The sequence below is a fragment of the Chaetura pelagica genome, unplaced genomic scaffold (assembly GCF_000747805.2).
Source record: "Chaetura pelagica isolate M959 unplaced genomic scaffold, ChaPel_1.0 scaffold46, whole genome shotgun sequence".
In the NCBI taxonomy this organism is placed as follows: Eukaryota; Metazoa; Chordata; class Aves; order Apodiformes; family Apodidae; genus Chaetura; species Chaetura pelagica.
The window spans coordinates 4,950,569-4,964,408 of NW_009954102.1; the positions used below are offsets into that span (position 1 = coordinate 4,950,569).

General features: G+C 37.8%; 1 protein-coding gene across 1 annotated transcript in view; it reads right to left on the reverse strand.

Annotated features, from left to right (window-relative positions):
- The window catches only part of ATAD2B (ATPase family, AAA domain containing 2B), a gene marked incomplete at its 5' end in the record, with an annotated part of 64,780 nt that overhangs the window by 20,902 nt on the left and 30,038 nt on the right, over positions 1–13,840 (reverse strand). Inside the window, 6 exons of the mRNA XM_010002411.1 lie at positions 3,286–3,408; positions 7,557–7,716; positions 10,398–10,594; positions 10,930–11,065; positions 11,714–11,899; positions 12,521–12,707. Of these exons, the coding sequence (XP_010000713.1) occupies positions 3,286–3,408; positions 7,557–7,716; positions 10,398–10,594; positions 10,930–11,065; positions 11,714–11,899; positions 12,521–12,707 (989 nt within the window). The remainder of the gene's footprint in view (positions 1–3,285; positions 3,409–7,556; positions 7,717–10,397; positions 10,595–10,929; positions 11,066–11,713; positions 11,900–12,520; positions 12,708–13,840) is intronic.

A 13,840-nucleotide genomic window follows, 5' to 3' on the forward strand; every position in this document is an offset into this window, starting at 1 on the left:
AGCCTGCAGTACGTGCCACCTGCCTTCCAGATTCCTCTGTGATTTCCAGGCATAAACACTTGACAACATTTCCAGATAATCTATTAGAAGCCTCATGCAGATCAGTTTGCTTAATTCCATCCAAATCTCATGCTGAATGTTGAAGTCTTTCCAAATGTCACCAAGAAAATGTTGGCCAATATCTAACCAAGTACAGGGCATGTTCTTTCTGTCAGAAGACAAATTTCCTTTCTAAGGGCCAGTCACCCACTCCAACTCAAACTGTGACTGCAACACTACCTTGATCTCTTCTGAAAAGGTAGTAGCACAAGTTTTATATTCAGTCCAAAAATGACTAGTAGATTTGTATGATAAAACTGAACTTTTTTTTTCCCCTTAGTTCACTGTTTGCATTGTTGCCCTTCTTTCACAAGAGTCATGTTGGAAAGGTAAGAGTTTTAACTCTTCAAGGCGGGATCCTGTATCAAGTTGAGTTCAGACAGAATGCAAAGAAATGTGGACATGGGGTTTTTTTCCCCATCAGATTTTACACATCCTAGTCCAGCACTTTTAAAGGATGATGAAAAGAGCAACTCAGGGTACTCTGAGCTGAATAAAAGCCTGCTGTGCAGCATTCAACAAAGCTCATTAGTCATGACTTCAGTCTCAACTTTTATTTAAGGCCTTGCTTAGACATCTCTTGTTGACACTAAAAAGAAGCAACTTAAGGGTTCAGTTAATAGAATCACAGAATCACAGAATCCTAGGGGTTGGAAGGGACCTCAAAGGTCATCTAGTCCAACCCCACTGTCAGAGCAGGATCACCTAGAGTAGGTCACACAGGAACATACCCAGGCAGGTTTTGAATGCCTCCAGAGCAGGACACTCCACAAAGGAGACTCCCCACCACTGTCTCATACACAGGTCAGACAACAAAGCTGGCTGGCTGAATCAGTGGGATTTCACTGGGTAGCTCCACTCAGGCAAACAGCCTAGTATAAGCAACCACTCTTGCATTTAAGTGACCAGTTGCACAAAGCCTTTGGACAGCAGAAGGCATAATCTACATTGCTTTCACAGCCTTCTTCAAGTATTTCTTCTCTGAAACTTTCCATTATTTCAAAATATACTTTTATTATGAAACAAAGAGGAAAAAGGATAATCTGGGGATCATTTCTATACCTGACTATCTGATAACCAATCCAAAGAAATGACATCTCATTGTGACCATCCCATCAAAACAAGAAAATCAAAGTATATGCTTTTATCACCCCTTGTCCAAAATGTTCCAGGACAGAGCAGATGTCAAACTCTAGACCAGCAGATGCACTGTGATTTTGCTGTCTTGCTGAACATATTCTGCACAGCAAAATGGAAGTAATGGCAAGGCTGATTCACATTCCTGCCACCCATTACAATGACCAGTGCCCAGACTATGTGCCTCAAGTGCCATCTTCTTGAAGTTATACACCAAAATCTTTGACACAACTCCTGATCCAGGTATAGGACAATGTCTTACGCTTGCCTTACAGCATAAGGTTTACTCAGACCTCAAGAGCTTGATATCTTTTCCTTTGTTCATAACCAGTTAATCTCATACAGCTTCCTCCATGCATTCCAAATCTGTCCTTGCAAATCCACTAAGTGATCTTAGCCTTCCATACTCTGCAGCTGGATCAACTGCAGAGTTTGACCATTGCTGTATGTGAGGAGTTGTTATGCAGAAAACTACTGGTACAGTTAGTTACCTACCTATATCTGAAGGTCCACTATTCAGCAACTGATCACCAGTAGCACTTCCTTTTTCTTATTTAGTAAGTTCATTGCATGATACCATCAGCCTTAAGTATGACTTCTGAAAACACACCCCTTTCAACAGGGTCTGGAGGTTTTGCCCCCAGAAATATGTATTACTTGGTGACTGCCACAAAGGCAAGGGCAGCATTCCAACTAGCTCTTGTGAGACTTGCAAGGAGGGACTTGCAAACTATACAGTCACTCTCTGTAACAAAGACCTCTTAAAAAACGAGTTACTTTAACCTCGGAAGCAATAACCTTTCACAATAATGAGGAACTCATAATGGATAATTAACTGAGCATAGCTCTCAGTGTGACACTAAGGCCAGCATTGTGAATATTTTTATACTTCTAATAGAAAAGTACAGAGGAGAAATGAAGGTATTATATTAGTTCTATTTTACAATCATGGTGAATTACAATTGGTTCTCTTATCCACAATTCAAGACACACCTTGAAAGCTTGTACAGAATTAAACAAAAAATGCAGGACTGAATGGGAAAATAAAAGGAACTACATCCATTCAAGCCTGAGGAAGAGAAAGCCTAATGATATTTGCATAGTTCAAAAAAATGCATTAATAAAGGGTCTTTCATCTCCTGATAGAAGTATTTCAAGACCCACCAGCTATAAGGTAAGACTGACCAAATTAGCCTAGAAATCAAATAATGCAGTTTTTTTACCAAAGCAGGAGGCAAAGCAGGAAACAACTTGCCAAGGCAAAGCTGGAATTACTGAAATCAGTAATCCCTACATCAGCGTGAAATTTTGTTCTAATGTTCTAGTTAAGCAATTTTCAATCTTTTTCAGTTTTCAGAACTTTACAAATTTTCCATGGAGGTACAGAATCTTCCATGTAAACAGACCCCTTACTGGGAATGTGCTTCGGCTTCTGATTACCTTTTGTGATCACTTTAGAAGCTGACCACAGACTTGGACGTGCACGGACAAGTTGAAAACAACTACACTAATTTAAGTAAAAACTTAATGAGTCCTCCAACGTAGGGGGCTGTGTGTTCTGATTTTGGACTATTCGTTTGCATGCTCCCATCAATCTGGACATAGTAGTTGTTTCTTACTCCAGAAAATCAACTGATTGTCACCAAAAGTCTACTTGTGCACATGCCAAGGTGAAATGAAAAATCCACTGTTTAAATGCCATCCTCCCTAATCATAATTTGTTACTACACTGCATGACATGGCATGTTTATAATACAGCTCTGGTTTCACCACATCTTCATTTAGTACAGCAATCCCAACATGTATCCATCACTATCACTATGTTCTCCAGTACTTCTTGTACCAAGAAGCAATGCATGCTTTTTCTGTCCTATCAGACCAGCTCAAATAGTTGGAAAAGGTTAAGTTTCAAGCTCAGTCACCCTTCAACATGCACTTCCTGAGATTGACGTGCATTCTGTATTTCACCTTAATTTTTTATACAGACATCTACAAATTCTGTTTTCTATCCCATGTATGTTGTGTTATGATAAACAACATTAAACATACCTCTTTTCCTTCTAGCTTCCTTGATTTCTTCACACATCTTATTAAATTCTGGATCCAGTTCAGCAGCAATGATTGCATGAGCAGTGTCCTTCAATGTACAAGCTCTGTGTCTAATTATTTTATCTAGAAAACCAGACAGCACACTTGTTAATTTTATTACAATTATGTAAATTCTTTACCATGTCTAAGTTTCTCTGTATTGCATAATACAACATTGAGATAGACAGAAGTAACAGGGAAATACCACCATTATATTAAAATACAGATGGATCAACACCACAGTATGCTCAAAAATCACAACCCAGCTATTTAAGAGTTACAGGACATTTCAGAAGTACAAACTGCTACTTAAATCGACAGTGGCATTTATAAACAAATGCAAATAGTGAACTATGAACACACCTAAATCAACCTGCAATCCTTAGAAACTTGCTAGAATCAGCAAGTATACCAGTTTCCACAAGCAGATCTACACAGTATAATGGAGTACAGTGCAGAGAATCTCAAAAGTAACAAGAGACTTGTCCAGGAGTTAATTTACCCACTGGGATCTATGAATGTTCATATAATTATACTGCCTGCAAGACCTGGCTTGCTTACATTCCTCCCCTGTTTATTTGTTAACCTTTAATTATTGCCCAATTTTTACTTAACAACAGCTAGAAAAATTCAAATTTGTGCTAGAACAGATTACTTTATTGCTTACACTGAATAGCTATTTCTCATTTTAATCCATTCAAAAAAAACAGCAAGAAACAAGCCTTGAGTTTGCTACATTTTCATCTCTGCCTGGGGAACAGGACAACAAAAATGTTGTCCACACTGGAAGTCTAAATGTGACTCATGAAAAAACATTTTCCCAGGGAGGGCTGGTTCCCCTACCTTTGAAACACACACACAAAAAAATTACTCCAATACCACTGAAATTTGAATTCATTCTAACTTAATAAGTAAGCCCCTATGTGGAGAAAACTGACATCTAGAATGTTGCTTTTCAATGAAACCTACAAACACACCCATTGTTTGCTTTTAGTACAAACATATTTAATTTGTCAATTCATCCAAAATTAATTACTTTTTCCAGTTGATGGAGGTACTTCAACAGTAAACATCAACATTAATGTCTACAACATATAATACAATTCGCAGATTTAATTTGTTTTAATAATTACTGAAGATAGCAATTAAGAGTATCAGTGAGCAGTTATTAAACAAGGTTTATAATTGCAGAAACTGCAAATTTTACAGCTGGAAAAACTGCTGAGTGAACAAGAATATCTAATAACCAGCTCAAATGAGCCCTGCATATGTTTTCTGGGGAAATTTACTGCCACTGAAATCAACTGGAAACTAGGAATTTTTACCTACATGTATTTGCGAAGCATTATGGGTTGTGATCCCAAAAAACACACTTCATTCTTTGCAGATGTAATTTTGTGATATTAAACTTTTAAAAGTTGGTCAGACAATAACGTTTAAGATGGTCTCACAAAAGAAAGGGAGGAAAGAAGGGGAAAAAAAAAAAAAAGGAAAATTAAAGAGTATTTGATGGAACTACTTCTGTCCTCATCTCCTGTGATGGCCAAGACTCCCACAGACAGGGCTTCAAGGAGGCAAATGCTTTTAGGTCTAACACACAACAGTTGTGTTTCCATATCTTTAAGAACATTTACTGGTTAAAAAAAGGAAAACAAAACACACCAACCAAAACCCCCACAACTTTATAACCTATCTGAAATTTTATAGCAAAGTACCAGGGGAAAAAACAAACAAACATAAAAGAAACAAGCAAAGAAGCCAGTTTTGAATACCCATACTGCATATAAAATCAGCTGTTCTGGTAGTCCAATTGCTTTTCCAACTGAACAACAGACAGAAGCAGGTACACTGTGACTCCTCTGCAAATTTAAGCATGAAGCACAGGCAAGCATATATGCCCAGCTTTAAAGAATGTGAACATTTATAGGTTAATAGATATACATAACAGGCTGCTAAGCCACACTGTCATATACTGTTTACAGCTCTAGAGCCCTTGGCACAGGAAACACATGGAGCTGTTGGAGAGGGTCCAGAGAAGGGTCATGAAGATGATGAAAGGGCTGGAGCAGCTCTGCTATGAAGACAGGCTGAGAGAGTTGGGGTTGTTCAGCCTGGAGAATAGAAAACTGCAGGGAGACCCTTAGAGCACCTTCCAGAAGGGGCTACAGGAAAGCTGGGGAGGGGGTTTTCACCAGAGCCTGTAGTGACAGAACAAGGGGTAATTGTTTTAAACTGAAAGAGGGGAGATTTAGACAGCAGGAAGAAATTATTTCCTGTGAGGGTGGCGAGACAGTGAAACAGGTTGCCCAGGGAGGCTGTAGATGGCTCATCCCTGGAAGTGTTCAATGCCAGGCTGGGTGAGATTAGCAGCAACCTGGTCTAGTGGGAGGTGTCCCTGCCCATGCAGATGGGTTGGAACTAGATGATCCTCAAGGTCCCTTCCAACCCAAACCAGTCTGTCATTCTATGAATATTCAAGTTAATGTCTCTGAATGCATGTAATGCTTACTCAGAATAGAGTATCTGCTGTTTCAGCAGTGTATCCATACAACAGCTCAAGAAATCTTGCATGCCAGAAGAGCAATACACCATCAGCTGTTGACAACACAGAGCACAGAACTATCTTTCACTACCTACTTAATGATGAGAAACTCCCAAGACTTAACTCAAAAATAGCCAGATCCGTTTCCCCCAGCTCAGCCCTGGTGGCAAGGAGAAACAAGATAGCCTTTTATTTGGCTCCCTGAATATATCTCTGAAGATCCCTTCTCTTTGGACAAGCTCAATGCAAACTTTTGTGACTAAATGTTCCCCCAAGTGTCTTTGCTATTTTATGTTTCTGTCACACTGAGCCTGCAATTCGTGTTGTTTATGATCCCGAGCAGATCTGACCTTACACGTCTGTAGTCCCACAACATCTGCTTTAAAACTTAAAAAAACCCTCTTCAAACTACATTTCCTAGAATTACACAAGCAAGCCCTCAGATCTAAATGGTTTAAAAATGAGAACACAAAGTGTATATTAATGCCAGTTCTTCCCAAAGCCCTTTACTAAGTCACAGACATATGCCAGTCACATGCACGAGGTATTCCTCAGAACCCTCATCTTCTAAACAGGTGCTCTTCAGAGTAACTCAGAATCCCAAGTGTCCATCAAGGCTTTGATTAGTTCACATCAATTACACGTTAGAAGTCCTCAGATGTGTGTTATCAAGAACAGAGAAAACCTTCTGCAGTGTAACAGCAAAGCATTTTCTTTAGTGGTAAAACAAAATGCATCATAAATTGAAGAAACAGTTTTCTCTTCTACAGATATGAACCAGCACTGGCTTCAAAATGCAATGTCAACAAGTGTAACTGAGTTCACTCATGAGACATTTGCAAGAACCTCCCAAAACCAAAAACTGGAGAAGCAAAATACAGAAAATCAGGCTTTAACCTGGTAAAATGATTTCACAAAATTTAATGAAAAAAAAAACCAAAAACTCATTGGACTATATTTACAGATGCAATCAGATTTACAAGTATCACATTAAATTAAAGCTACATTAAAAGGAGTGTTTTTTGTTGCTTTATTGATGAAGCTGTCAGTGCAAAGGCTTTCTTTTGGCAATGTACACTGTGAGGCAGCCCTCGCCAAGACTACACAAAATGTTCTTTCCTTAGTTTTGAGTGTGAACAGCTTTTACATGCACGTCACTCTACAAATTCCATTTTAATTGAAAGCATCCCATCACACTTTGTCAAGACAATACCTCCTAATCTCTTCTAATCAGCTGCAACTGAGTTCCTTGCCTGATGATTTATCCTCGTTTACTTCTATCCCCAAATACATAGGTGTTAATTTCCGTGGGTGAATTTCATGTTCTAAACCCATGTAGAAACAAAGCAGGCCACTGCCACACTGCGTTCAGGCTTCTCCACAGAGGTCTCCAAATTACGTTGGGGTTTTGTTGCATATACAAAGTCCATTCACTGAAAAGCAGCTATCAAATTCTAAAAGGAACTACACAAAATCTAATTTATTAGAAAACTACTCTGAATGCTGTAGTTCTCCTGCTCTTATACTGTCCCCCAGTGCACCACATGCCTCATAATACTAAAACACAGACCGTTAGGACTCGCTTATCTTAATTATCACATACCATGCAGTTTAAACACTTGAATAGTAAACAAATATTTGATTAAATACCAGGCTTTCAGGTTTAGGTAGGCCAAAATGATGTGCTTACCTCCAGGATCTTTGTCTGGATTGTACTCCAATGCATTGCTGCAGATCAGGTCAATATCTGTTAGGAAATCCTTGGCTGTTAAATAGTTGTGTTTATCAATTTTGGTTATTACTGTTGATAGGTCCATTGGCTCTTTGATAACTTCAAGGTAATCTGAAACCTATCAACAAAAGGCACACAGAAATTACACAGGACCACATGCATTCCATTGGATCATTGCCAGTTTCACATCTTTATACTCTCAGTTATTCATTCAGCAGAGAGGGCAGTGATAGGACATGGGGTAGTGGTTTTAAACTGAAAGAGGAGTGATTTAGGTTAGACATAAGGAATAAATTCTTCAGTGTGAAGGTAGTAAGGCACCGGAACAGGTTGCCCAAGGAGGCTGTGGCTGCCCCCTCCCTGGAGGTGTTCAAGGGCAGGTTGGCTGAGGCTTGTGCAGCCTGGTCTGGTGGGAGATGTCCCTGCTCATAGCAGGGAGGTTGGAACCTGATCATCTTTAAGGTCCCTCCCAGCCTTAACCATTTTATGATTCTACAATTCTAAACATTAACTAACAACAAATTTATGTCGAAAACAGATGTTTTATAAGACTAAATAAAGCATAGGTCTTCCAATGCTACTTTTTCTTCAGTAGCTCACCAATTATCTTTAAAAGATTAACGTAATGGTATTTGTGATGCAGAACATTTTACTGTAAATGCATTTTTAATTTTATTTAGACTGATATATTTTGATAGTGTTATAGCACTGTTTTGGGTTAGAAAGATAAAACCAGCCAAACTCAGCCCCCCCAAAAACACTAAGGAAGCTATATTTTGTTCACCTTGTAGGTAAAGTTTTCATTAAACAGAACAGTCAAATTATCAGGTTTTAAAGATCTTCTGCTGAATTGTTCTTTCAACCCTTCATTTAACAAAAAGGGTTTTATTGACTGAAGACATGAGACTGTGCAGAAGGGCAGTCTGAAGCTAAAGCCTCATGTCAGAGGTTCAGTTTACTACGATTCTAACTTGTAACTGGAGATTCAGCATCCACTAGGGCACTCTAAAAAGTATGTAATGTAATTAATGGTACCATAAGGGGCTCAAGCTTGATAGTCAAATGAACCTGCACAGCTGCTGCAACAAAGTTCAGCAAAAAAATCCATTATTTTGTTATTTACTTATAGGAAAAACACTCTGTACTCCAATGTTTCAGTGTGTTTTAAGTTTATAATCAATTTAAATACTGGCAGCCTCAGAAGCCATATTGTGGGTTTGTTTTTTTTTAAATCTTCCACAAGAAGGTGGCTGCCAAAATTCTGAAGAGTTAAATACATACTCAGATCAAGTCATAATAGCTCTGTACGATTTTTTTTTTTCAAAATAGAAGTATCTGTAGATATTCATATAAAAATATATTACAACATACATGAACATTAATGCATTCCTTCCATGGACAGCAGTCTGCCACCTAATTCCTTAAATATACACATTGAAATTTATTATTAATAATTAAAACGGTAGGAACTCTCTTTTTATCTCCCTCTATGGAAACATGATAATTGGTTCAGTGATCTGAAAGCTAAGCCACAGGCTTCCTTTTCTTGTTAGCATCTCATCAGAAGGAATCTTCACTGGAAACTGTAAACATTGCTGCTGAATTAGTCAGGAAAATCCTTGCCTTATCACACAGCAGCAGTCTCTGCAACATAAGCAGGAGTGGAACAAACTTAACACGTTTTTTAAGGAAGTCAAGCAGACAGGATCTTGTAAGAAAAGGAAATGACAGTCCTGTGCTTAAATGCTCCAGGTAGTACAAAAAGGATTACATTTAATTTAATTTGTATTTTTGTTCACTCCATCTGCAAAACAAGGATGGCAATTTGTTCCTTCTTTGAGTGCCCTTTAGATAGAAAGTTCTTTGGGGAAAGAAATCGCCTTGACTACATGTATAGAGTTCCCTGCAATGTCAGGCTCCCAAAGTAGTTTCATAATAAAAATCAAAGAAAGAGACTGCTCAGACCATGTAAATTGTCACATTAAAGAGCTTTTGTCAGTCTTTCAAAAACAGCTAGAGGACATCATAGAAAACTCAACTTAAGAGAGGACTATATGGGCCCATAAAAGATGCCTGTTTCATCCTACATGGAATTTACACTGCAAATCTGCTTTTTACTACGCTGTAGTTTTAATGCCTCATCTTCCAAAAGGGATGCTTCTTCAGAAGCAATTAAGCATTTTTGAATGCAATGCCTGCATCAGGCTAGCATTTGATTTCCAAGTCAGACCAAACACAATCCTATTTGTGTAGCAGCACCTGAAAATAGATTTGCAGATCGAACTGTCTCATCAGTTAGGTGTGCACACTCCATAATCGACCCGTTAATGCCTTATAATGTGCTACTATCTGTGATTAATGGCATCTACAAGCATTACTGCTGAAATTATTCAATAATGCTGAATACATTACAGAACACAGATCACTTTCCCAATATTATCATGTCTATGACTATAAGGTTGTAAAAGCTATTATTAAAGAATTAATTTATGGTTTCAAATATTTCAAGAGCGCTGGTAGGGATAGGAATGATGGCATTTTTAAATGCTGATTTCAGTTATAAAATTGACAGGAATGCACAAGGTTTCTCAATAGGACACTTGCAAAGCCAAAGAACATGCTCCACCTCCTTACATCACAAATGATGAGGTGGTGACTACCTCACCAGCTAGAAATCACCCTTTTAGATTACAAAGATAACAGATTCAACTGTTATTATCTTATCCATTTCCTTCATTTAGTTTATACTTTTTTTCTAATAGTTTCAACTTCATTGTTTGCACATTACTGAAACAAGACCTCTTCAATATCCACCGGTTTGCTGAAGATGTTAAAGCGTTTATCTGTGGCCAGCCTCTTGGTAACATCCCTGAGAAACAACCGCAGCTCCCTCAACGTGTTCTCTTCCTGGTCCTCCATTCGCTGTTTTTCTGCTTCCGACAGCTCACGGGCTGGACACGGCAGTGCAAGAGGAAGAACTTCCAGAGCATGAAGAGCTAGGGAATAAAAAAAACAAAACAGGAAGTCAGTCACTGGAATTATTAACACAGTGGCTCTCAGGATTAGGCCTCTCCAAAATTAATTATATATTTAATCTGCCTCATCAATCCATCAGTTCATGCTTAGCCCCACAGCTCTCCTCTTTCCAAAACTGGTAACTACATGCACAAAATTTAGTCTGGACATGGATTAGCAATGTAAAATATTAATTACACTGATTGCCATTTACCCACACCTTTAAAGAAAAAAAAAGAAAGAAAAAAAAAGGAAAATGTCACAAAAGAATACACTGAGATCACATTATTAGTGGTTTTACTGTAACGTAGTTTACCAGCCTGTTTCCTTCTTGGTGGGGGCATTGCTGCCTCATCAAGAATTAACCCTTTGAAAAATCGCCATCTGTCTTCTTCACTTGGTTTTTGAATATAAAAAACCTCTTCATACTGGATTCTGAAAATACATTTCACCTAAAGAAGGGGGAAAAAAAAGAAAAAAAAGCCTTATGAAAACTGAGCCCTGACTCAAAAATAACGATCATATTAAAACACTAGTCACAAATTTTTCAAAATTTGTCCCAGGAGAGAAAATAAACTCTACCCAAAGCTGTGAACACCATCTAGAGAGAACAAATACTTGTAATTCTCACTGAATTTCCCATAGTAACTCAACCTGCAGTATCCCATGATCCTAACAGTGGCCACCTCTGCAGTGCAAAGAAGAGAAAGGACAGGATTTCAAAAAGAAAAAATAAATAAATGAAAAAATCCAAGAAAGTGTTGAGGAAAAAAGTAGGAACTCGCCTATCCTAAACCTCAGAGGCTGTAAAGCTAGGTTTAGCACTTCAGGCTAAATCTGCATTTAATTACACTGGAGTAATTTGTCAAAATGAACAAATGACAAAATGAACAATTTTGTTTTCTCAGCGAGGCAGTATGGAGATTACAAAGGCCAGCAGTATGGAGACACAACCCTCATGAAAAAAATCATTTCAGTTTGACTTCTTTTAAATTTAGAAAAAAAAAAAAACAACAGTGCAAAACAATGTTTTTACATCACCACAACATTCTGAATGGCACATACCTAACTAACAACACCTTCTTCCACAATAAGCTTACCTCTTCAGGCAATTCGCTATACATGGACTCAGAGGTAGACAGTAGAAATATGGGGGAGAAAGATGGTATATCTTGCAGCAAAGTTAGAAAAGTAGCTCTCACAGTTTCACTGACAGCTTCCCACCATTCACCAATATGAGGCATGTAAACTATACTTGGTACTGTTCTTCGAGCTTCACGAAAGATCTAATTAAAAGAAACAGTGGTATTTAAATGAAGAAACTAATTGTTATTATCACTTCTGAGTAATAATGTTCTTGCAGAATAGGAAATAATCCAAGTTTGTGGTATTTGATATACAAATGTTTCAGTAAAATAAAATTACTTAATGATAAAGGCTTTCTCAACAAGTGTTTGTGACTGCTAGCTTGTCACAGAGGTTTTAAAAACTTGCTAAGACTGAACAATCAGGATGAAAATCAAACTAGTTTGAAATCCATGCAAAAATCCACCACAAACTGTTTGGAAACCTAAAGCATTTCAAGATAAGTAACTGAACCTAGAATCACAGCATGACAATTCATATACAAGCTAATAAAATGAAAATCAGGAAACAAGCACCCAAACCAAGCTTACTTGATATTAGGTATGTGACTGAGAGGGGAAGTTAAAGATGTAATTACTCTCATTAGTGAGCAGAGCAATCTCAATCACCCTCCAGAGACTCCTTTCTTTTAAACATGAAAATAGGAGCCTATGAAAACCTGGCTTTTAAGTTACATTCCAGTTAGTTGCCTTCATATGGATGTAGCTAATCTGCTCCAGAGTTACAAAATTTACTCATTACAAGAGAATCTGAAGTGTCACCTGTGCACACGATTCTTCAGGCGTTTTGGCACTGACTGAATAAAGTGCTGGCAAATCTAGCCTGTGTACAGAGAATTTTTCAAGAGCATGCAATAGTGCTGGAGCAAGGTGCGAAGTCTGACCCGAACCTCTCTCTCCAGAGAGCAGTAATCTTGGTCTGTAAGAGGTTGGCTGGTGATAAGCTGACCTGCAGCAAAACAATAGTTACAAAATACAATTAACATGCTGGTTTCAACAGATGGATATAGAAAATAAGGTGAGGTTTTTTAGAATCCAAAAGGCCACCAGTAATGGATAATAGTTTTCTACGATAGATTTATAATTCAACTAACCCTAGCATATCTCAACACTATGCCATGTCTCAGTAACTCCAGCTTTTGTCCTTCATTTCACAACAATTTATAAAACTATCCACATATTAAATTCATGAAAGCTTTGATCATAACCAGTTTATTTAAAACCTATTTCTTGATCATAAAAAAATACTTCATGGACTTCCAGTGAAGATATCTACTTAATCATGTGTACTTTGGTCCTAACTACCAAAACATCTCTTCAGTAGCCTCAGGAATACCATGTGAATCCATTCATTCCTTAAAGTGCTACACAAGGTTTCCAAGAACCACCTAACTTTCAATACTTTATTTAAGAAACAGGACCTGAAGTGGGATTGAATAAAATCACTACTTATCTTCTACTCTAGCATATTCATATGCTTCCATTTTCCCTGGAAATATCCTGAATAATTACTTTTAAAGGAAAAAATGCAAAAGTAATCTTATTTTTTGGTTTTGTTATTGAGAAGAAATTCTAAGGAGCCCATACAAGGAATTTGGGTTTTTTGTGTTAGTTTGCTTTGGGAATTTTACCCTGTTTTGGAGATGACAGAGACAGGAAGAGAGAAGCATTAGATTTTTCCACATTTCTCCATTTATAGAATATCAATTATGAAACAAAATATTTTTGTTTGATTTGAATTTTCTCTCATTAATGCCTTTTTGTCTGTGTGTCAATCAGCTTGAGCTGTTAACAAGACTGGCTAGTTTTATTTCAGGTTAAGTATTTTGTAACAGCTATGAACATTGCTGACCTTTGGCTTTTCAGTTCTGGTGGCTGAGGCTACACACACAGATGGAAATCAAAATGCTTAGGAAAAGAGACTAAGGGAGGCTTACATAATTTACAAAACCAAACACTCTGAGATTATTTTATTTAGACACACTTCCGCACAAACATGCATTGTTTTGGTCCGGGCTTCCCCCTTTCACCCTCACAACAAAAGCTTAAATTTGGTAGTAAAATACTTCACGATGTACCTCA